At 37.9% G+C, this 24,926-nt stretch overlaps 1 protein-coding gene across 2 annotated transcripts in view; it reads right to left on the reverse strand.

The window, feature by feature from the left end:
* HSPA12A (heat shock protein family A (Hsp70) member 12A) overlaps positions 1–24,926 on the reverse strand; it is a 57,718-nt gene that overhangs the window by 24,797 nt on the left and 7,995 nt on the right. For both annotated transcript variants that reach the window (XM_068399658.1, XM_068399657.1), the window contains exons 2-6: positions 17,858–17,943; positions 15,954–16,081; positions 9,528–9,714; positions 8,526–8,630; positions 5,809–5,925 (exon numbers count right to left, since the gene is read on the reverse strand). In XM_068399658.1, coding sequence (XP_068255759.1) covers positions 5,809–5,925; positions 8,526–8,630; positions 9,528–9,714; positions 15,954–16,081; positions 17,858–17,943 — 623 coding nt within the window. The remainder of the gene's footprint in view (positions 1–5,808; positions 5,926–8,525; positions 8,631–9,527; positions 9,715–15,953; positions 16,082–17,857; positions 17,944–24,926) is intronic.

The following is a 24,926-nucleotide window of genomic DNA, read 5'->3' on the forward strand; positions in this document are numbered from 1 at the left end:
CGTGCATTAGACAAATGAAGCCATTAAATTCTCACAAGCTTTTCAATTTTTCATGTTATATTATTCTAGAAATGCTTTTTGCACTATCGGCATGCACCAGCTACCACAACAGCAAAGCCTGACTCTCCTCCTATTTAAGTACCCTCCTAGTGTCTCAGGCTCTCCCCTTCCCTTTGTTTCAAAACATCCTCATTGTAGGTCCTTATGGCTCAGGCTGACTATTAAAGAGACACAAGTGGCCCTGACTGAGAGCAGTTTCACTGGGAAAACTATATGCTTGCTATTTTCTATTATGTATCTTATTTGTACCTTGGGCTTTCTGGTTTTGCCTTAATAGTTTTCACTATAGTTCCACTTTCAGCTTGGATTTCTTTTCTCTGTCTTTGTAACTGAATACTGGCACCTAAGATGTCTTTTAGACCAATCTGTTATCCTCCTGCATTGTCCTTTCTATGAACTTATTACAAACAATCCTACTCACTAGTTTTAGACCTTGTCCACACTGATTTATATTTTTTTGTGGACTTCTGTCACTCCCTCCACTCCTCCTGACTGTAATTTAGACAGTTTTCTTCTTAGTTTTCTTCGTTCGTCTGGAAAAACCCCATCTAGTATAGTCTTTCCACCAGGCAGAGGGAAAATTCTAATTTTTGGCTACTTCTGTCAGTTCCAGTGTCCTTTCAGGCGATTCCTAAGATTCTGAGAAACATGTTCCACAGCTTTATAAGACAGGCAGAGATCCATCTACCTACTCTTACCTAGAATGCTATGAAAACCTCTTATTTTACTTGCTTAGCAAAATAAAAAGAAAACCTCCAAATACTCCAACTTGTGCCACAGAAGTCGACGAACAGAAATGTACAGAACCGGATTAGCAGATGGCTTTGTCAACGGCCTCTGCTTTCGTGTCAACCTGGCTGGGTAATTAAAATGTGTGAACCGAGATCAATTAGTACACATTTCCCACTGTGCTGAGTTCCCACTCTGTAATTTTCACTCCTCAATTAGTTATCCTTTCCTAATTAAACATAGCTACAAGATGCAGAATCACCCCTAACATATCACTTAATAAACATTTTAATCCTTATGATTAAAAAGATCTTAATATCACAAAAGTGAAAGCATGGACTCAAGAGAACCCCAGAAGCTACAAATAATCAGGATGGTTGATGCATTAACACACTCCTACCTCATCTGCCTCCACTAACAAGTACTGTTTCAAAGAAATCACCAGCTTCCCAGTGCTGCTTATGCCTGAACGTCATTGCCTTTTTATGTAGTTTATAGCAGCAGTCCGTTACACTGTGCTTGGACAAATAAATTTCAGTTGTGTGTGTTTTACATACCAAAGAAAATACTTACAAAGGAATAAGTGTATCTCAGCTTCAGCGATATCAATCTGGTTAAGTCTCTCTAGTCATCTTTTTAAAAATCAAACATACTTCACATCACATTTTTATTAGCCAGGAATTTTATGTGCCATCACATTACTCTCTCACCAAATTTATTTACTTTTCTCTGAAGGTTTCTCCAGAGCAGGCTAGTACTGATCAATGTAATGTAACGTAACCCCAGAACACAATGTGTTAAATAATAATTCTCATCATGTGTGTTCCATGACGAAACCGATGTGAAAACATTAATAAATATTCAGCATAAAAGCTGGTTAAAGAAAGCTTCTGGAATTCCAGGCTCGCATGCTTAATCCTATAACCTAGACTGCCTCTCTGTTTATTTATGTGAGTTTACCATTCAAATGATTCTATTTGCTATTTCTAATTGAAAGATAAATCTACTTCAGAGCTCTAGAACTCCATTTCAAAATCAACAGTTCATATTAAAAGAAAAGAACCTTCAATATCTCTAAGCAGACCAGCTGACTGATGTTTGTAAGCCTACAGAATATTTCAGGCAAGCTCACGAAAATGCACTATCCTTCCCTTTCCTTTGCTCTGCTCTGAGTGCATTTAGTATGCCATGTTTTACTTTCTTATTTTACAGCTTCTGCATTCACATACTCCTCTCACACTCCAAACTCTTCCTTAAAACCTTATTCCTATCGGCATGTTCAAGAATTCCAGCCTGCAGATTCTGCTCTGCACTTACTATGCCCAAAGAATGTGTATTGAAAGATGAGCTGGAAGAATGCCTTTACTAAAACGAAACACTCTGCCAAGAATATTGGATCCTGTGTTCTTCTCATAAACAATCTCCAGTGTCTGAATTTCATTTGGATAAGGGATTAAAAGTGCTGCTCATAGTAATGTATTAAGTCAGCAAAGTGCCGTTAAGACTGAAGCCACTATTCACGCCTACCTAGATTCAATGGATTTCTACACAGACAGTCTTGAACAGTTTTAGTTTCACCTTTCCATTAGTGGACACACGCTTTACTATTTTTTTTTTTTGTCATCAATAATACAAGACTAACAAAACGCTGAATTTTCTTGTGTGGTACAAACTCAGATGACACAGACGTGGGATTCTGGTTTTGCGTCCGTGTTCATACGCCATTCTGAGGAGGCTGTAAGTGCCTGGCCGTGTTCACGAGCAGGAAGTCACCTGCCTCCACACCTAAGCCATCTTTTCATGTTGGGATCTAAAGCTCAGGCCCAGTGCAGGTTGCATTTGGCTGCTTCTGCAAGGACAAGAATAAGTGCATGTCCCACCCACATAAGCGGGATGGTGTCCTCCCACATGCTATCCAACTGCACCACTCTGCCAAGGTCTCCAAAATAAGAAAACATATCAGCAATTTGAATTTATTACTCATGGTAAGAGTTCTTCATGAGAATGGGATTCCTTCTAAGACCCATAAATACAGCACTTCTGACAGAACTACACCAAAGCAAAGAATTTGAAATGGAACAACTAGGACACAGAAAAAAGTTAACATTATTTGTGATATTTTATACTTCACTAGGGAGGGAAATGAGAAATCTGACGGATGCATCCTAAGAGTCACTATTCAGGATGTAATGAACACAGATGCAATACACACTAATCCCAGCAGACACGCTTTGGGAAAGGAAACTTAAGTCAATGTGAGTCCTACAGAGATAACACTTTACTCTTGCCACAGAGCTCTCTCCAAATGTGACCAGACCTTAACAAGGGTCACACAGCTTTAGAACTATCTCTGGACACATAGGAATTAAGCATGAGGGACAGGAAGAAGCATCTGTGAACTGTTATTCAGGAAGAAAGCAACTTTGATTCAGGGAAGTGAAGCTGTAAAGACATGCAACTCTCTACAGCCTATGAGACTTAGTCCCTCAGGAGGCCAATGAGACAAATGAGGATAAACAAATACTTGCTTCAAAGAGGTAACAACTCAAGTACAAAAAGAGTTAAGGATACAAAAAACACAATAGATGAATACACATGGGGCAGGCAGGGTAACAGCAAGAAGCAATGAGGAGCAGTTTTCACATATCAGTAGGTTAATCACAGTCAAGTTTTTGTAGGCATGAAAAAAACCTGCATTTTAGAGAGGGTTTCAGAGGAGGAAAATGAGTTAACATTACAGATGTTCACATCCAGGACATGCAGCTTACGTCTGAGATAACACAGATGAAGGAGTCAAATGTAGGTTGGTTCCCTGTCAGATGCGAGGTTACAAAACCCTTTAGTAGTAATATTCTGAAGAGATACAAACCAGGCCAGATTATAGCTGCCAAAACCAAAGAAATGATGTTGCAGTAACTGAGATGCAAAATCCATGACAGCTTTGATGAAAGCTCAGCAGTATGTACGCACAGGAAAAGCTGTCATGCAGACAGAATTAGCAGCATTTTGATAGGCTGGACAGAAAGAGAGAGGAAGAACTGGGAGCTGAAGGGAACACCCAGATTACTCATTCAAATGAGAAAGCAGCACAGCAGCTGGAAGGGAGTGTCGTGGGAGCCCTTGGGCAGATGAAGAGTTCCAGGTTAGCAATGTTTTGTTTAAGGCAAGACAGAGATGAGGGGATGTCAGTGTTGCGCTGAGGTTGTAGGCTGTACAAAAGCTGATGGATGTTGAGCGCAGAAGTAGATCTACAACACTTCTTACTTGACTTTATTAATTCCATGCAATATTAAGCTTTGCGTAGACAACTATTTAACCATTCCAGAAAGGCTGGGCTTTACGTTGTGATCCAGTGACTGAAGCCGTTAGTATTTTTGTTCTCTTAGAGCTACATCACTTGCCACAGATTACCCAAGCAGATTTCCACAGCTCATTAATATTTCCCACTAGTTAACACTCAGCTCAGACTAGTGGTTGTACCTCAGTGTGTTTCCAGTAACAAAGGTTCTACCGCTACCTTTTCACACTTTATTCCATCCCCTGATTGCTCTTATGACAAGCTCTCATTTTCATGATGCTTGCATGTTCCAATAGCTAGCAACTTCTGATCAGTCTGTACATACTGGTTTGAGGGACAAGTTGGATCCAGCAATAGGAATCTGAAAGACTGAATGGCAACACAAAACTCCCAGTTTTCTGCACTTCTTTCTTCATCCCCATTACTTTAAAAAAACAACCACGTGTCAAGTAAACATCAATTATTTCCCTAAACTCTTATGTTTTCCTGCAACTGATCACACACCCCAAGTTAAAAGCCTTGTCAGTCCTTGCTATTTATCAAGCTTGCTGATAAAAGTACACAATCACAGACACAACCACGGACACAGACACTAATTAACAACATTCCATTGCGCCACAGACGAGAAATGCCAAGAGATATACCTTACCCTGCCCTGCTCCTTACACAGCTCCCGGTTCACGAGCACACATGCACACAGACAGCAGGCAGACAACAATATACAAAGAGAATGAATGAGTCTCTAGTGTTTCAGATTTACCTACAACCGTGTCCTTCCATCAGAACTTTAAGTGTGTTTTGCTTCTGGCACTAGCATTAGCAATCCCACAACAAAGACTGTTAAGAAAAATGTTGCTCAACATTAGAGATAGTTAGAAACAGAGTTAGAAATATCTGGGTGCTTCCCAGGAGCACTCTCCAAGTTACTCATGACTACTAGAGATATTTTACAAACTGTGTATCGCATAGCTGCTGCCAATGGGTTACACAAGTCTCTGACCAAAAATAAATAGAACAAAATGGAAAATGAATATCCTGATGAAGAGTGTGTACATCTCGTGTATCAAAGACGCAAACTGAATTTGAAATAAAGGACATGCATACGGAGAGTGAACATATTTGGGGGGGCTGGGGAGAAAGGGTTAAATGCAGATAAACCTCTTACTGGTGAAAATAACGTTTGAATTTGATTTTATGACCAGACTCTCTGGTTCACAGTCCTTTCATTCCTACTGTGGGAAAATGGGAACTGGAAAAAAGTCCCACTGAGGAGGCTCTTTGCTTTCCCTCCTCTTCCTTTTTTTTTTTTTTTTTTTTCTTATTTTAAAAGTCTGTGATGACCTAAAGAAAACAACAAAACAAAACTGTGTCCACTACTTTAAAATCAGCTTTCCCTTGGGTCTTAAAACTGCATCTGTTCCATGTGCACTGAATTCAGGAGGAATACAGTGTACAAGATGACTAAAACATCAGAGTCTGCAGTGAGGGACAGCAATATATAAAAGGAAATAGAAAGAAAAAGGCATTTAACAGGTGAAGACGTATGACTTAAAGCTACTCCTTGGTAGAGTTAACTTCTCTTTCAATGTTTCTAGTCTGACTCTCTTCTAGACCATTTTTATACAGTTTATACTAGAGCTAATTGCCCCAATGCAGTTTACCATTTAGCCTATCAACTAGGGCTTTAAAGGAGCATTTCTACGTTCAGCCTGTAATCTTACCTTGTAGGCAGCTTGTCTCATAAACTGCTTTGCAGGCTGCTTCCAAATAGCAGGCACTGTAATGACCCATCTTACTTCAGTGTTTTCAAAATCCGAGCCTCCTTGGTCACTGAGCTCCTAAATAAAAGGAAAATAGAGGTGTATGCAAAATGATGGGTTCCAACTTTATAAAAAAAACATTTTCTGCTAGCTCCAATAACAGTAACTTTCTCTTTTCAGTTTTTTTTCTGTTACATCTATGCTACAAATCAGAATTATTGCCAACCTGTCAAGAATGCTTTAATGTGCCAAAAGCCGGGACTAGGGTTGATGCCTTCTCAAGGAGGCCTATAGAAAAGTTTACTGCTTAAAATGAAGTAGAGAAGTTAGTTCTTCCAAAAGCACCTCATGCACTGCTGAATATTACAGAACGTTTATGTGCATTCTTAGTCACAGCGTGGGATTTGCTGTTAGCTTGAAGAATTCACACTTGCATCTTGATTAATATGTAGAAAAATATTTGAGGTATCACTGGTCAGCATTATGTTTTACAATCTGTATTTTTCAATGACTTCTTTATACATCACTTACCATTAAATCAAATTTTTACAACTCAGTTAACAAGGGGAAGTTACAGTTAAACCCTTTAAAAAAGTGACTGATTGCTCCTTGAAAATTTTGCTTCAAGCAAACATTCAAGACTAGTTTAGTTCTTTTATTGTTGTAGTTTTTTCCCCTTAAAAAGAGGAAAGTCTGTACTGCATTTGCAAACTAGGTGATATACTGACATGTTTTGGGAAAGATTCCAAGTAAAATGTCACTACCATATGTCCTATCTAAATTTCCATCCAAACAGGGAAAGGTTCAGAAAGGTGAACAACGGGCCTTTAGAATATAAAAAAATGTTTCTGCATGTGCTGTGCCAAGGTGTTGTGTTTGTTTAGCAATGCTGCAGTTCAAAAATCCATGCTAGAAAAGTAGTACCTTTATACTGCTCAGCGCACTAGGAATGGACAGATTATAGTCCAAAGTAACAGTTCATTTACACTACTTGTCTAATTAGTTTCAGCATGAACGTACAAATCACAGGGATTTATTTATTAACATCACGAAAGGATGTAGCCCTGAACAGGCAGCACAGCAAATACATGGGACTGTATCCTGCAGCATTCATATTCACTAAGGATTTCCCCAGACTATACACAGGTCCAAGTCTGTGACTCCACAATCAACCCCAAAATCTAGTTAAACACAGTCTTTGACAAGATGAGGATTTTGAGTTCCAATGATAGCATTATTTCTCTGTAGCCATAACGAATAGACTGAAATCTCACAGAGAACAAATTAAATCCATTCAAAAAAGTAGGTTAGTTTTTTAAACACAAGGCTATTTTAAACAATGCTTGCTTGAATGAAGATTCTGATCTGACTCAGCAACTACTACGTTTACGTTGACATTACAGTGGTGCACTTGAAGCCAATGTGTACTTAACTCACATTTAACTGTTTACATGAGATTTTATATCTCAAAAACTGTTTACTGGGGACATGTATTTCACAGGAGAATACAGAAAAGAAACTTGTGACCCAAGAAGAATATTACAAGAAGTGAGTATTGTAACATTTCAAATGGGAAACGGAAAATAAAACGCATTTTCTGTACTAACACAGATGGAGGCAGTCCATCAGAACACAGTATGAATTTACAAATTAAACCCCAACAGATGTCTGTCTTACTTTTTGGTTCTCCCTAATGCTTGTTAGATTTTCTGCACAAACATGCATTCAGGATCAGGCCAACCAAGCAACATCTCACAGCACAACAACATGAAATTCACCCCTGCAAAGGGTCAGCACAGGGCCAAAATACCATAGCCTAATCACGGCTCTTTGGCACACGTGCTACGGTTTAACTGTGTAAAACAGAATAAAGGACTGTTGTGCAAAGGTAGCTAAATTGGTTTGGATAATGGAGGCTATAGATCTGTGCTAGTGCAGAATTCCACATAGGCAAATATACTGAACTTCTCAGTGCAAACAAGTGGCCTGTTCAGATCATTGCACTGGTGTAATTACGCTATTTCCACTAGGTTAGCTGGCTTGTACACCTCAGCAGCTCATTTTTGTACAGACTTAGAGAGAGATTCAAGCCACCAAATTGTAAATGAGCTTTTAATAATCTTTCTATTGCAAAATAAATCCAGCTCATCTGACTTCCCTTTGCTTAATCAGTGAAGACATAGTCAGGCTGGGGCAGGAGACACCAGTAGGTGAGCATCCTATTGTGTTTCACAGTGCCAGCTCTTTAACGTGAGAGAGAACCTTGCAGGAACACAGAACAATCCATCGTCCCAGCAGCAGGGGACGAGGACAGGACCCAGTCTCAAATTTAATTCCTGAGCTTCAGCTCCTGCACTTCTAAATTTTCTTTTCAAATCAACATTTTTTCATGAAAAAAGCAGTAGAAAATATTTACATCAGTAAGAAGATATTCAGAACTCTGCATCACAGTGATACACTTACTATTATTGAATCAAGCTTACCCTGTGCAAGGGGAAATCACTTCAGGCTATTGTGAGCTCTCTAGAGTCCACAGCCTGCCTAGAGTTTCTACAGCTGCCTTGCTTTGTTTACATCAAATACCACTGAGGTCAAAGCTTGGCAAGGTTAGAAGTGTTAAGCTCACATTTATACCCGTTATAAATACAGAAAATCTAGATAAGGAAGCATTACCCTACCTTTAATGCCTGTTCCTTAAAGAATTGCAGAGCATAAGCAAATATCTCAAGTGCTTTGACTTTTTTGCCATTTGCAGCTGTCAGGTCTGTCTCCATGGTAAGATTCTACATGAAAGAAAATAACTGGAAGTTATTAAAAGGAATAGGTAAACATGAAATGAATTCCCACTGCTTGAGAAAAGGGAATTCTTCATTATCCACCTGGTCAGGAAAAAGTGACACAATGGTTCTGAAGAGGATCTAACTCATCACTTGAATTTCCTGGAGCATGACATTTGCTGCTTATTTTAGACTGTTTTTAAACATCTACCATGTCTACAGATAACTGCAGGTAGAGAGAGAAATATGGAATAAATATTAAATAATTACAATAATTGTATCAGTAATTAATTGCAACAAAGCTGCATATGTAAGATATTTAATCCAAGGTAAGAGCCAAAAGCATAGATTTTTGGCTTGCCACCAACACACAAAACCAGAAAACATCTCAATACAGAAAGTACTGGTCATGTCTCAAAACTTCAGAATGGCTTAAAGGCAAAAATATAATCAGTAGGAATAATGTCAAATGAACAGCATGATTTGCACTTGCCGTTCTGATAATAAACTCTGTGTAAATTTGCTCCTCTGCACTAGAGTTCAGTGTGGCTCTTATATTCCATTTCTGCTTTCTGAATAAATTTATAGAACAAACCAACCTCATGCAGACTCCCTAGATAGCTATGGATTTCACCCAGGAAAATTAGGACATGAAGATCTAAGTAAAGCAGCTACTGAACTTCTAAGATCTAGAAAGAAGGCTGGCACAATACACTTGCCAAATGCAGTGAGAAGCAAAATGAATCATAACGTTAACTACACAGTTTAATTTGTTTATCCTCTAAACTTAGAAATAGAGCTGCTTCACATCTAGTTGGCAATCTTTAGGCAAAAATCTAGTACACAGGAAGATAATTTGAGTAGCAAATGCACAATTATCCAAGAGAATTGGTTATTACTTACACCAGTGGTATGTAGCTTCATCTTAAACTTTTCAAAATACAACCAGTGCTTTGATTCAGTGGGATCCAAGTCATGGTAGAAATCTCTTGCTGCGTACCCAAAGCTATGAAACTTTCTCTCTGGTGTTAAGAGGATAGTAGTTGGTGTCTTCTGATTGGATACACCGGGATCTCCACCTTCCCATCGTCTATCCAACAAGTGAAACAGCTTCAGTAAGTGATACTCATGTTCAGAGCAGCAGAAAAAATAGTATATCATGAGAAAACAACCTGGTGACAGATTGCACACACTGTTTTCCCCTCCAAAGATACTAATTTCAATCCTTACAATACCAAAAATAAGTGGTGTTATTGACATCCAAGAAAAGAGGACTGTAATTTTAATTTCAGACAATTCAATAAATTTTGCAGTTAGTTGTATAACTTTTAAGGACATAATCATACTCTGTCTTTGATAACAATACACGTTTCCTGAAGTAAGCCACACATAATTAACAAGGAAACAGTACCACACTTATATTTTCAAACTAAACATACATATGTAATAAATATCGTATGGAAAAAAAAAAAATCAAATAATTATCCAAGAACACGATGAATGAAAACCCAAATCCTCAAAATGGACTACATAATTGTCAATTGGACTCCATGAATGCTTACTTGTACAGGATATTTTTCCCCATTTTGAATTAGGGACCTGTTTAAGTCAACTGAACACCACTGCAGAGAAGTCAGTTAAATCCCTGCTTCTGTCACAGAATGCTCTCTGAAGCAAGGCAAGCCAGTTCAACCAACACCTCTTCACATGCCTAATTTCCTGGACACCTGAAACTCTGAAGACACGTCTGCAGATGTTGAGCTCTCTTTGCTGCTCTTTCTACTCACCTGAAGTTGATGTATCTTGTGTTTTAAATGCCCAAAATGCTGTAAAAATTTTAGTCTGTCAAAACCAAAGCAGACTCCCCCAACCTCCAAGCATCTTATAGGCACCAAAACATTAAAACGGTTAATAAAACTATCCTATCTTATCAAGATTCTAAAGGTATCTTCAGAAAGACCCAAGAAGCACAAAGGTATTAAGGCAAAAGCAACACAAGGCTTCTTTCACAGAACGGATAAGGAAATAAGTAAGAACATCAAATACAGGAACAACCATAAAATGGAGTAGGAATTTGACCGGGGGCAGGACGGGACAACAAGGTCAGACAGTAGAAAGTTGTACCAGAGAGACAGCTGTGAGCATTCTTGTCTTCTCCTCACATCACCACAAAAAAAAAAAGCAGAATGGAAGATCAAGAAACTCCCGTTACTGTTCCTCCTCGCCTCATATAAATGTACTTTCAGCATGGGAAACAAACACTTTTTCTTAAAAAGGCATCAGTGGAAAATCTGTTTTATGCTATCAGACATAATCATAATTCAGCTCCAACAGGAGCCAAGCTAAGATCACACAGGCAACTTCATTCATTATTAAACCACATGTTGATGGCTTTTTTCTAAAGATAGCAAAACACAGTTTCATAATATACTCCTGCCAAAGTCCTTGTTCTGAAGCACAAAAAGATCGCCTTGTTCTGTGGCATTTGTTTATATGACAAAGGAAGATTATGTAGAAAAAAATCTTCTTTTCCCTTTCACTCTCAGAAACAGTTGAACCAACTGCAAATTAACTGACCTCCAGACCAAGGCAGACAACTGACATGGAAAACTGCAATCTAAGGGGTTAATACTTGGCAAAGTAACACGGAATAGGATCTTCTAAAGTGCTGGGAACCCTTCAGATCATTTAACTAGATCAAACAGAGCAAAATCTGTGCTTCTTTGCACCAGCAGCAGCGACGGCAGGGAATCACATGTCTATGAATTTACTCCAGTGTAGAGGGCAATTCCACTGCTCTGAAAGCAGAAAGAGCATGATGAGAAGTGGAATGTTTCTCACCTTCATCCACTTGGAAAAACTCTCCTAAACCTCTCTAGTCCTGCTGCTCAGCCCCTGAGTTACTAGATAGCAAGGGCTCTGCTCCAGGTAATTTCTTATAACCTGCTGCTAGAGATGTACTTGGTCAACTTTAAAATCTTTGAGTAGGTGTTACAACAAACGTATGGTTCCAAAGTGAAGAAGCTGGGATCCCACAGCCCATGAACAGAAAACACTGCCTATTTGACCAGAACGTTAAATCCCACAAATCCATTGCAAGCAGAGAGGAGACAGACTGGTATCGTTTTCACTTGAAATCATTAATGATTCATTCTGAGTCACCAGTGGGAAAGCCCATAAATAGGACATGGCTATTAACAATACTTCTTTATTTTTCTTTATGGCTAAGCACATTTTCTCTTTCTGGAATAAGTACACTTAAGGTGCAGTTTAAATGGAGACAAATTGATGCTCAGTGGTATGGGCTGAAATTTTCAAAGCCACCTAAAGAACTGGATGTTCACTTCCTGACGAGTTTCTGACAGAAACTAGATACAGTAATTGCTCAGCAACTTCTAAAGTTCTCAGCCTGTAGTACTGTTCAGTCACAGAAAGAGCAATAAGGAAACAGAAGGGGAAGTCCGACTTTACCGTTTGCAGTCAGAGCTTTCAAAATATTCCCGTGTGACATCTTTTCTAGAGAGAAGCAGCTGCAGTCAAAGGCATGTGCGTGGTAACTAACTCCTGACTGTGACATTCTTCTCAGGTGGAGCCCTAGCCTTACTCCAGTTAGTGGAGGCTTCTACTTAGCAGGGCTAGGATTTCAACACTTTCGCTTGCAGTTTTCTTTCATGGTCCCAATATTACAAATGATGGTAATAATGCTCTTAAGGAAAAAAAAAAAAGGAATGCTATTAAGAGCATGGCCTAATATAAGCCAACAGCACTCTAAATGCATGTGGGGGATATTTTCTCAAAGCAGGATCAGAGCTAAAAATCTATTCAAGGAGAACCCAAGGTAGTTTTCTGCCTAAATTCAGACATATGAGACTAGTTCCTAGGCTGATATAAAGTAGAGTAGCTCAACAGAGGAGCATAGACCTGTTTATAGCCACAGAGGATCTGACCGTATATTAAAACTGAAAACAGAGATGAGGTAAGTTAGTGTGGAAAGGAGCACAAGGTTATACTAAGGTTAGAGAAATGCCCTTCCTTACACATGAATCTGGCTAACAGACACAGCAGAGAGAGTGATCCGTGCAGAGTGATGAGAATTTGATCCAGAGCTGCAGCGTAACAGTCAAGGAAACGAAGCAGTCGGGTCATCAAAACGTAGCCGAATGCCGCCAGGAGTGTGTATTGCAGAAGAAAGGCAAGCATGTGTCTGCCAAGAATTACAATCAAACAGGGAAGAGAAGGAGAAGGAAACATCTGAAGGTTGAAGTAAAGTTACACTGAAAAAAGACCACCTTCTCCCTCCTTCCAAAGACAGGCTGCAATTTGTTTCATAATCACATGCGTTTTTCCATTTATTTTTCTCCATTTGTGAAACTCACATTCAGTTTGTTGCTATTTAACCAGCAGCCAAAACATTTACAACTGCACCTAAGTGCACGTAAATCAATAGGAGTTTTTCAAAACTGTGTAAGACGTCGTGTATTCCCTTCAAAGGAGACGTTAACTCGTTCTACAGCACCGAACTGCCTTTCCTTATGGCTCTGGCGCTGCCCTAGATGCTGAAGTGCTTGCTGAACTCATGGCCAGGCTGTTCACAAGCATTTACTTCACAGTCTCAAGGTATGCAGAAAATAGCACTCATTGTAACATATACTTCTACTCTGCAACAAGAGCCTGAAGGTAACCACAGCTATCTTTACAAAACCCGTGGGGAACTACTAAGAGTTGACAGGTGTGAAGTATTACCTAAAATGCATACAACAGTAACTACCATCATGCAATCAAGGTAGAGTCATTCATCGATCATCTAGAAATACACACCCAAGTTCAAACACATGCTTTAGTCTACTGAAGTGACTGAGGCTACTCATACATTTAAAGCCAAGTAGATGCTTAAAGAACTTTGTTAGGTCAATACCTATAAATTAATCTTTTTTAAGTACTGGGCATCACAGCAAATAAACACACACAGTCAAAAACACAACTTTATTTGCCTACTAATTACACAACTAGAATCACAACTTTGCTGACATTACAGTCAAACTTGGTACTAAAGCCCTGTGTGTTCACTCTTTTCCAAAGTAGGACCTGCTAACTAAACCCATCTTACCCTTCATTGAGACATTTACAGAAAAGCAGCTTTGTTAAAAGGCAGTCAGAAATCTAAATGTCTGTAAAGGATCAACACTAAGGAGGGAAGGTGGAAAAAATGTTAGGAAGCAAAGAGGACCATGCAACATTGGTATGCTTTATTTTAGTGTAAACATTCTCGAGTGCGGGCGGGAAGTTACATTTACTCTGCTGAAATATCTGTAAATTATCCTACATGTAAGCCTCATTATATACAGAGTTTGAACCTCTTAATAGCTTCTGAACTACTGAAGCCTTATTTTGACACATATACCATTCTTTTCATTGTATTTAATGATTTCATGAGTATTTATATATTAATATATATAAAGGTATTACATACATTATTTCCTAAGTCAGTTTCAGCTTATCTTCCCCAAAATTCTTCCCTGCCAGCAATATTAAAAATAAAAAATCATTGCTGGTATTAAAATATTTTCCATTGTTTGAAATACCTGTTGGAAATCTGAATACATTTCCCTCAGAAAAATATGTTCCTCCCTTCTGGTTGGAAATATATGAATTAATTTATTTCATTTCTTTTTATACCAGTATCTCATATAATATCTACACAGGTCTGAAATCACAATCACGATACCACTATTGCATAAGGAACAAAATACGTTGTTTCAAACGATCAGTAGTAAAATGTCAATTAAGATTTGGAATATCTCAGCTGGCTACACAGCACCTAGATTTCAATGTGATCGACAGCAGGAAGCCTGGTACCCTGCAAGGAGAATCTAGTCTGTAATTTACTGTAGTATAGCATGAACCCAATGGCAAAATCAGGTTGCAAGGTAAAATTTTTAGTCCAAAGGACATCCCTAGAAACAATAGTGATTTCACATAGTAAAATCTCCACAGATATTATAGGAACAACACAGTATATAGGATTGAGGCTTGCTCAGGTACAGCTTCAGAGATGTCGTCTCTTATTTCATCCAACTTCTTTAAGATATTTGCTTAATTATTTGCTGTCAAAAGAGAATATGAATTGATAAACATGGGTTCTGACTTGACAAGCTTGTAACCTGGCTGAGGCAGCGACACATGGCCTGCATCACTTGTCTGTAGTGAAAATGGTGGGTATCTTTGCAAGTGGATGGCATAATACCATTCCAAAATTTACTGCCCTTTAGGCAGTATTTCAAATCACTCAGCTGCATTAGATCTCTGAAATACTTTGCAACCATATACAAACCAACTATGCAGGCTGACTGCACAATCAATACTGTCTGCTGAGATTTAGAGAGCTGCATTCAGCTAGCATGTCTGCTTAGGAAAACTGCAGTATATCACAGTGGACTACAGCAAGTTAGCCTTTTTGCCCTTTTGTTCTCTGTATTACAGTGCTAAAATAGTATACAATATAGTCATTTTAAAGATACTTTAATAAGAATTGTATAGGGTTTTAGTCATTAAAAAAAACTTTAAAAAAATACTATAAAACACTATAAAAATGGTTTTTAGGGCAATCCTTTCGGGTACCTGCCATAATAGTTATTGCATTTGTGATTGCATTAGATTTCTATGCATAGATTTATATTGTGTTGATTTAATCAAGAAATAAAAAAATAAAAACTCTACATAACAGCATCTGAAGTCTGTCCCTTACAGACATGTAATACAGAACAGCTTTCACATCAAACCTTAACTTTCACATTCATGCCTTTTGATTGCTTATTTCCCAGTATCACTGGTTCATTATCAGGGATTTGATTCAAATTTAATGCTAAAAATCTTAAATCAGTCAAATGAACTACCAGTTTCTGGGTGCAAGTAACTAAGCGTTGTACACACAACTGCACACAAGCACGATTCTAGGGGATGGGCAGCTCCTGGGAAATGCCATGACCCTTAATAAATATGTAGTTTCTCTCAATCTCTGAGATAAGGGCATCCTGATTTAATAATTATCACTGCTCTTGAACAACTCTAAATACTCACTGATGCCTCCTTTTATTCATGTCATCTTGTAAACTCAGCAAAATAACAGAGAGAGGATATGTTCACATTGATTATTAAAGCAAATTAAAATACAGTAAGATGCAAAAAAAACTGTAACCGTGAGAAATGTGTACACTGTGGCAACACTAGACAAATCTAGACACTTCAGGCTCCTGTAGAAAATATCTATAGCTACTGCAGACAATCCATGTTATCAGGATTGAAAACTAAATGCTGCATTGCAGCCCTTACCTCATTACATGAATACATTCTGGTTCCTTGGTGAAGCTGTAGGCATAGCCACTGGATGTTGTGCCAAAATCAATAGCCACAACAACAAGAAATAGCTGTTCTACAGCATCATCTGCATCAGAGTCCTTCTGTTGAATAGCAGAAACAAAATAGACACTGAGTCACTAACTGGAATAACTGTAACCTTTCTTATCCTTCAGTATTTCTGTTCTCCGAGACATGCATATCTCTTCGGAGGAAATAAGGACTTCCCTAAAGCTGCATTTGTGACCAAAGTCGATACCAGAAAGCTCCAGATTCCAATGGAAGTGGAAATTCAATATACAACTCAAGCAATATATTTGCTGGAGCCTTTTATACGTAACCTTCTGAATCAAGAGTTTCCTTCATACTCATTTCTTGGAACAGTTATACTGTATCATTAGAACTTCTGGCTAAACACTAGGTTATTGGTTTGGGGACTGTTTTGTTGTTTGGTTTTTTTTTCTTAAATTGATCAACTGAAGAATATGTTTATTTCCATCAACGTGGTATATTTGGGATTTATTTGGTGGTTTTAGGAGTTACCTATGTCATAACCTTGAACATGACATACTACTACTATTCAAAACTAGCTGAGACAGAACAACCCAAAATATAGCAATAAGCTTTATATCCCACAGTAATTATTTATTTAAGAAGAATTTACATAACACTTATTTCGCAAGCACTACATGCATTCTTTCCTCCTGCCTGTGCTAGAATGTGGAAAGCTGTTCAGCTGCTGATAGTGAATTTGAATCCTTCTCCCTGCCTTTTACCTGTAATCCTGCAATCTCTGAAAAGCACAATCAAGGGCAATGTGGGAATGTTAACTAGAAGAGGTGGAAGGGCCCAAATCATAATGACGTGATACAAAGCATGATGTGAATAAAGAAACTTAAAATGGAGAAACAAGAGTAATAAGGTTTGGTCTCAAATAATGGAAGATTTGTTTGGATTCTCCTAGTAAAGCTTTTCAACTAGGGCAATATGTTATTCACATGTCTTCCTCAAAGGGTTTAAGGAGCAAATCTAACTGAAAGAGGACATAAATTCATCAGTACGACAGAAGTAAAAGGGGGAAGTCCTAGAGTATATGGAGAAAGAAGGAAATAAAAGCAAAAATTTACGAGAGAACACTCTGGAAATCCTGAAGAAAGATGTTGCACAACTCTGAACTTGATTCGGAAAGGTAAGGAAGAAATCCGACAAGGGTATCAATGTGTTCTGAACACGATCCCTTGCAATGTCAAGAACTACACTGTGCATAGACTGTGTTACAGAGATGCAGATGATGTTAAAAACAGATGGGACGTAGTTTTAATGGGAGTTTATCAAAAAAATGAGCATGATGCACAAGAAATTAAAACACACTATCTTTATAGGATGCTTGCTTGCTTCTAAAAGCTTACAGAAGTGGCTGTTTTCCTTAAGAAACTAAAACAGTTCTATTTTGAGCTTCTCTCTCTCTATGTTGGAGGAGATTCTTTTCTCTGGGAATTTGGATTTTACCACTGAATATCATATATGTCCTTCTTTTTTTTCTGAACAGAGTGAGACTTTTCAGGGGCTGCCTAAACAAATCAGTGATAAAGGCAGGGATAGAACTTGGAAACCCTGAGGATCAAGAAGCCCCTGCGTTTGATATTAAAACATGTAGGAGCAAATCTATCAGCTCAGCAAGTAGACAAAAAAAAAGCAAAACCAGGACTCCAATGAAATGCCTGAGAGCTCTGTCACCAACATTTCACTTAAGACTATGGATAGCATAAAAGGGATCACTATGTGAGGAAATGACAACTTTCTAAAGAAATTACGTCCCACTAAACAGGCAGGAGAGAATAATGTCAACATACAGTACATGTCAAGAGTGCATTTCTTACCACAATATGTGACGGAGAGAGTGGAGTTATTCCAGGGTCTCCCAAACTTTTGGCTGGTGATGAGTAAGCAGATGTGGAAACTGCATCTAAAAGGAAACAAAAATTCTTCAGTGTCAGTAAGCTGAATGAGTGAGATAGGACAGTTGCTTTGCATACTGCTACACTGTTTTCCTGTAGTAACCAATCTGCTAAAAAAGAAAGCAAATTCCACAGCCCCTTGTAAAATATATTTTTTGCCCTTACAACACGCTAAGACACAACAACTGCAGTTTTGGTTTTAAAATGTTTGTCTGACCTTCATAACTTCCATTCTTTTGGCTATTACATTACCATGTATAATTTTAAAAGTCTTCCTAAATATATTCAGAAGTCATAGTTGATACAAACAGCTTGAACACTATACACTCACATTAATGGCCTAAGATTTAAACGTACGAATGCAGAAACTGAACACGCGTTGTGAGATCCAAAAAGACGGACTCATTTCAAGAGAAAAGAGGAATTTATATCAATTTGACAACACAGTAAGAATAAGTTGCAATTATTCCATCATGATCCTTTATTCTGAAATTTTCCCAATACTGTCTCTGTTTTTATTCTTCAATAAATATTCTCTGCACTGAAACATCTTGCAGCTGTTAATACTACTGCGGGACAGAATCCAGCTGGGAAAAAGGAAAGTATTATTAACAAATCATCAAAGAAATATTTCTACTCTGCATACAATACTGAAATTTCATTTAAAGGAACATACCAAATGAGTGACAAATACTATAATGCACTATTTGTATTTTTCCTTCTTGTATTTACCCCATTGATGATAGAAAAGGAAATGGCTTATTAAAATAATTAAGCACTGATGACTCAGATGGATTTATATATAATATATTCTCTTATGAAGACTGCAATAGCTTATCAAAATGGAATGTAGAAAAGGTACCATGCACCCTGTCCATGCTCATACACCTCTGCCCCCAAATTTAAGCCTTGAGTTTACTAAATTCTCTTCTGCAGAATACATGCCAATTAGATGTAAACCAGAACTATTTCATCAGTCTCTAAAGATTAATAAACATAATAAATATTAAATAATACATTTCAACATACTTTTATCACCTACTTGGATGCATCACACAATAAAATGCATATTTACGCAAAGCATGTAACTCCTAGACATGATTGACAAGTCAGGGCATTATTCTAAGATGACACAGGAGCTGCTCTCCAAGAAAAGACCTTAGAACTACTTAGTGAAGAATCCTGTTGTTCCTGATAATCAAATATGTGTTGTTTCCCAGGCAAGATGAAAAAATTCTGCAGTAGGCAGCTATGGGATAATCTGCCCACAGGAAAAAAAATCTTCCCCCAAATCTTAATACTGCTCTTGTAACAACATTTATTTCTGTTCAAGCTATAATACGCGTGTTGAACCTGATCTTCAGAAGCATTTGCAGAAGGAAAATATTCACATTTCCTACACAAGTTCTTCAAGAATATATTACGTTACTCCTTCTGTGGTAAAGTACAAAAAGCCACAGGCCAAATGTGACAAGCACAGAATCTGCTCGGTTCGTTAGGATATATTTGGATCAGATGCTGTTATCGGCCTCAGATGCTGTTATCAGCCTCCTTTGTGCAATTTCTTCCTCTTGTCAAAACAGATTAATTTTTGTACCATCAACATGGCATTTTTCATAGAATTGAGGAACAGTATTTCAGCACAGGAAATAAAAGGAATTAGTAACAAAACAGGTTCCTTGCATCCTGCTGTCGTTCCTCACTGGACCTGAACCAATACTTCCTGAGCAGACCAGGACATTGCAAGACTGACTCAACATCTTTGGAAACTGGCACATTTCCCCCATCCCACACTGGGATGCTGGCTTTGGAGCACAAGAATGTAGACATCACATCACTATCCATGCGTTTGCAGTGTTTCTCTTCATTACTAATTCTTTTCATTACCTGTTTCAGTACTCATGTTTCAGCGATCTGTTTTCCAGCCTGTCTTCAGTTATCGGCCTGGGTGTACCTCGAGAAGTTATTTATAGCTCTATATGCAACTCAGAAAATCCTGTGTGACAGTATACACACTTTTTTGTCTCTCAGAGAGCAGCAATTAAATAACCAGTGCGATATTCTTCTTCATCCAATGAAACTGTGCTAACTTGAGTGGTGTTCTATCAAGAATTTATTTGACCCAATGAACTTGTGATTATCCAGAGGTATACATGTGAATATCCAGAGATGTGCATATATATACAGAGTCTCCTTGGTATATATTCAAGGACACCCACTGTATCCACAAGTATAAAAATATTTGCTAACAAATAAAAAGTGTTAAGTAGAGATCAGAGGTCTGTCTTAGCTACCCATAGAAAATACTGCTTAAAACAGAAAACACTTAGATATTGTCATTGAAAAAATCTTTAAATTAAATTGTCCATTTCAGTTTCAGAATGCTCTCGAAAACTTATGCATAAAGACTGGATTTGTGGAAGGGCTAACTTTTTCTAATTCTCATCAACTGCTCAGCTCTGCTGGAAGGTTAAGCTCTTGGTGATTTATCAGTATTTTTTGACCAGAGGAAAAAAAAAATCCTTCCAAACCAATTCCGCACTGTATTTGCTGCTGCTCCTGCAAATACCCACCTAAACCAAATAATTCTACAATGAGACCCACATGCCACCAGCCTAGAGTTCTGTTGTATAAAGAGAGGAGTATCATGGAAGGTAATGCTACAAGCTCGAAAGAAGCGAACTACAATTTTAACCAAAACGTACTGTTACAGTGATGCTGTAGAGTTGCTACCATGTTGGCACAAGCAGCAGTTGCATTATCCTGCAACTCATTTCGTGAGACTACGAACTAACCATCTGCAATAACTGGGGCAGCAATAATTGTTATATTGTAACTCAGCTGTTAAAAGGGGCCCTGATACTACCAGAAAGTTTGCAGAACTAATAAACGACTGAGTGCAGTTCAGAATACCGGGAAGTTAAAAAGTCATTTATCAGCGCGACTGGCATTTACACAAAATGGCTTGCAAGCCAGTCACCCTGGATTTAATGCCAAGAGTTCTTCTAACAAGTAATGAAATATTTGTTAAAAGCAAATTAAATTAGGAAATTTGTAACATTATACTATCTACCCTATCTAAACTGAAAGGTGTGAAAACATACTTGTGCACGTGGGAGCTTTTATGTTTTGGTGAGTTAGCATTTGCTTGGGGAAAAAACGTGTATGTGTCACAACTTTTACAACTCTGTTCTGAAAAGCTGTAAATGCATGGATATTCCAGGAAGAGCTGGATATATAAAATTCTCTTATTTCTAAAGGACTGTGATTGGCTGATCTGAAAGAAAAAAAGCATCTGTTCCAAGCCAAAGAATGGGAGAAGGGTTGCAAGGAACCTGATCTGCAATCACGCAAGAGAAGGATGTCTAGCCTTCATGAGTAAATTCTTCTTCTTAACAATTTAAAAAGACATCCTGCATAGTATCATGGTATTTGGAACCGCTCTTAAACGCAGGATGACTTATTAAGGCTTCTGTAATGAAAAAACACAATCACATAGCTCAAGTTCCAGCTTTATCTCCCACGTTTACCAAGGATCTCTATCTGTGTCAAAGTACACACTATGAAAAAAACATATCCCTAAACAGTATGCGTTAAACAAACATTTGATTCTTGACAATTTGTGTGCCAAAACAAAAGGAGGAATCTGATTTAGAATCCAAATTATAGTAAGTCTTCAAATACTTACACCAATATTTAAAATAATCATCTTCTATGTATGATGCAAACTTCCTGATGAGCACTTTGATGCTTACAATCATTAACCTGAAATATAACTGTCTATATCAGGGGTTTTCATAACTTAACTAAATATGTATAGAATTAATTTGACCACATCATTACAATTTCTGACTTTAATGATAACGTAAGCAATTGCCAAAGAACACCTAGTGCATTTTCAAGGTGACCAAAAGAAAAAGGGAAAATAGAGAAGACTCTTTTCTTCAACAATTTTTTTTTTACATTCAAAGGGTATTTGCAAATTCCCAGACAATTACAGAACTGGTGAAATTCTGAGATCAGCAAATACTGTATTAATTATGAATCATGTCCATTACCATATTACCTGCAATTGGTGGATTAGCAGATTTAATTTAAATTATGTCTTCTTTCCATCTAAACACATGCAAGAGTTTATCTTCCGTAGTTTCCTGCAATAGCTAATCAGTTTAGCTCTTTCTGTTTTTCAGTAAATGATCAGCCACATTCTAGATTTCCAACTTCACTGATGACAAAACGCAACGAAGGATTAACCTTTAAGTGTCACAGAATACAGAGGAAAAGCCAAGTCCACAGCGCTTATAAAAACTCAGCTGATGTAGTATGAACATCTCACCAATAGCATGTTGAGCTGAATCTGATTTTCTAAGAGATCTAGAGAGCAGGACCAAGCTCATTATTTAATTAGAAAGATCATTGAATGGAAGCTGATATCCTCTGGAAGACTATCAGTCTGTTCTGAATATTTAGGAGCCCCTGCCACGCATTCCTATTCAGGACGAGATAAATGAGTTTTAGTGAACCATTGAAAGTATGGGCCACTACAGTCCCAGATAATCATTTTTAAGACAGCAGGCTTAAACGTTCTTCAAGAAAGATGACTGCTATACCTCGCAGTCACAAGTCACTACGGTGTACTAAAACAAAAATTTTTTCCCGCAGCTACACAAGATCTTCTCTCTTCTATTAAATTCAGCTTTTACTAAATATTTAGCCTTATATAATTCAGCTACACCAGGCATCAGCAAAATTTTCTGCTCCACATATTAGGGAAATTGTTCATTTCAGCAGTGAAGCAGCATGCCACAGCAGTGGATTCTCTGCTAACAGAAGGTTCCCTGCAAACCAAGTAACACAGACAACAGATAAGCTGAAGTTTTTGCAAGTGTGCGTTGTCTCCAAGTAAGAATATAACAAGACAAGTAAAAGCAGGAATTCAAGAAGCAGGATATGCTGCCCAACAGAATAAAGAACAGAAATGCAGTCAGGTCAGGGAAGGGGAGAAATTTCTAAGTATGTCTCATGTCACCAGTTTATCATATGGAAAAGAAACAACTTAAAACAACAGAAAAAAAAAAGGAGTAAGGTATCAAGCCCCAAGTCTGCCATCAGAAACCCCAATGTAGACCTTTTCAGACACATTCCGCAGTACTTTAGAGTCATGCCTACAAAAGAGAAGGCTTGGCCAGGAGAGAAGTGTACTTTCCGAACCTTTGCAGACCTCACTTCCAAGTGATGGTGAAAGGGACTCATCACGGTCTGTATCTCCTGCAGCTGTTTTGCAAACCAGAAAATAGGCAGCATCACTATGAAATCATGTCTGTGTAGGAACATGCCTGAACACTAGTGTGTATGTTACATCTCAATCAATGTATCTTAAGTTCATTTCTATTTCTATCCTGCCGGAGTGGCCACAAACCCAACACTTGCTAATTAAACTCTTCTCATGATTTTCTGAATCAACAATAGGATCAATACTATTCCCTATTTCAGATCATAATTCTAGCATTTTAAGAAGTGCTTTCACAATAAGAAGTCATTTTTTTTCAATCCATAATACACAGTGCAATGAATTCCATTCATTGTGTAGATCTGAGCCTCTGGCTGAGCTTTAGGACTCACTGGGAAGACCTAGACACCGCACCCTTTTCCAGGCTCTCCCAAACTCCCAACGGAGTGTGCCTGCAGTACAACACCCTCCCTCAAAAGGAAAGCTGCAATAACTCTTTTTGATTTGTATAATGCATAACCACTGTCCCATATGCCAAATCTGTTCAGTCTCGCTGTTACTTGTAGGCTGATAAACCAGATGCACCGGATAAGTCAGGATGCATTAGACCTACTAAAAATGACACTATTGCAGCTGATCTTTATGGGCCCAATAAATCCAAGTTAACTGCATTTACTGTGCATACACTGATCATTTCCACAGATCAAACACTTGCACATATCTGATGGCCATTTTGCTGGAATTTCCAGCCATCCAGCAGCTGGTGAGAGTGATTGCTGTATGCAGCTACGATCTCAGTCAGGTTGCTGGTCATACAAAAATCTTGGCCAAATTCTTCATTTTCCATTCTGGCAATATCTCTGGATTTTTTTTTTAAAAAAAAAAAAAAAAGGATGCACCAAGTGAAATATGGGTATAGGGTAGCCATCAGGCAATAAAAGAATGGAATTAAAAACATCATTTTTCATTCAAAACATTCTATATCATTTTGAGCATCAATAATAATTTTGCTGCAAGCAAAGCTGGCTAATGATGTTTGCACAACAGGAAAGGAAGGGTTTACCATATTGCTATTAGCTGGCAAATGCTGCATTGATGAAGAAAACCTTATTCAGCTTTTCCTATTGCTGAGATTTTGCTTTGCATTAAGAACAAAATGTCACAGCTTCCAAATGTAATATGACAACCTAGAGCATTTTACTGCAAATACAATGACGGCCTTTGAAAATAATTATAAAACAAAAAAAAAAAAGAGAGAGAGAGAAGCAAATACAAAAAAACACTTAAAATATTCTTACGCTTAATAAAAAGATCTCACATTTCATATCAGAAGTAAGAACCTTCTGTTTCTACCGAAACCAATGACACCACTGCTATTACCATCAATGGAGTCAGAGTTCTTTGTTTTAAAATGCCAGTAGGCATCCAGCTGGTTGGTTGAAGACTGCAATACACTTCCCTTCTATGAATACAGCCATAGCTAATCTCTGATACAAATCCAAGTTTCCTGATACCCTTTCATAACAATTGGTCACCCAAAGAGCTGGTATTCATCGCATTGATACCAATTAGAGCACAGCAATTTCCTAAGTAAAAAATCTCCCAGTTCTTTGGATAAAATTCTAAAAATAAGACATGTTCCTCACTACAACTTTGACCTTTTTCATTTCTGTTTTTACATTGGCCCCCATAATGATTACAGTTTCACTGAAGAAATTACTTTTCCACTATGCTATCAAGCTTTATAAGATAATTTAAGTT

The sequence above is a fragment of the Nyctibius grandis genome, chromosome 4 (assembly GCF_013368605.1).
Source record: "Nyctibius grandis isolate bNycGra1 chromosome 4, bNycGra1.pri, whole genome shotgun sequence".
Classification (NCBI taxonomy): Eukaryota; Metazoa; Chordata; class Aves; order Nyctibiiformes; family Nyctibiidae; genus Nyctibius; species Nyctibius grandis.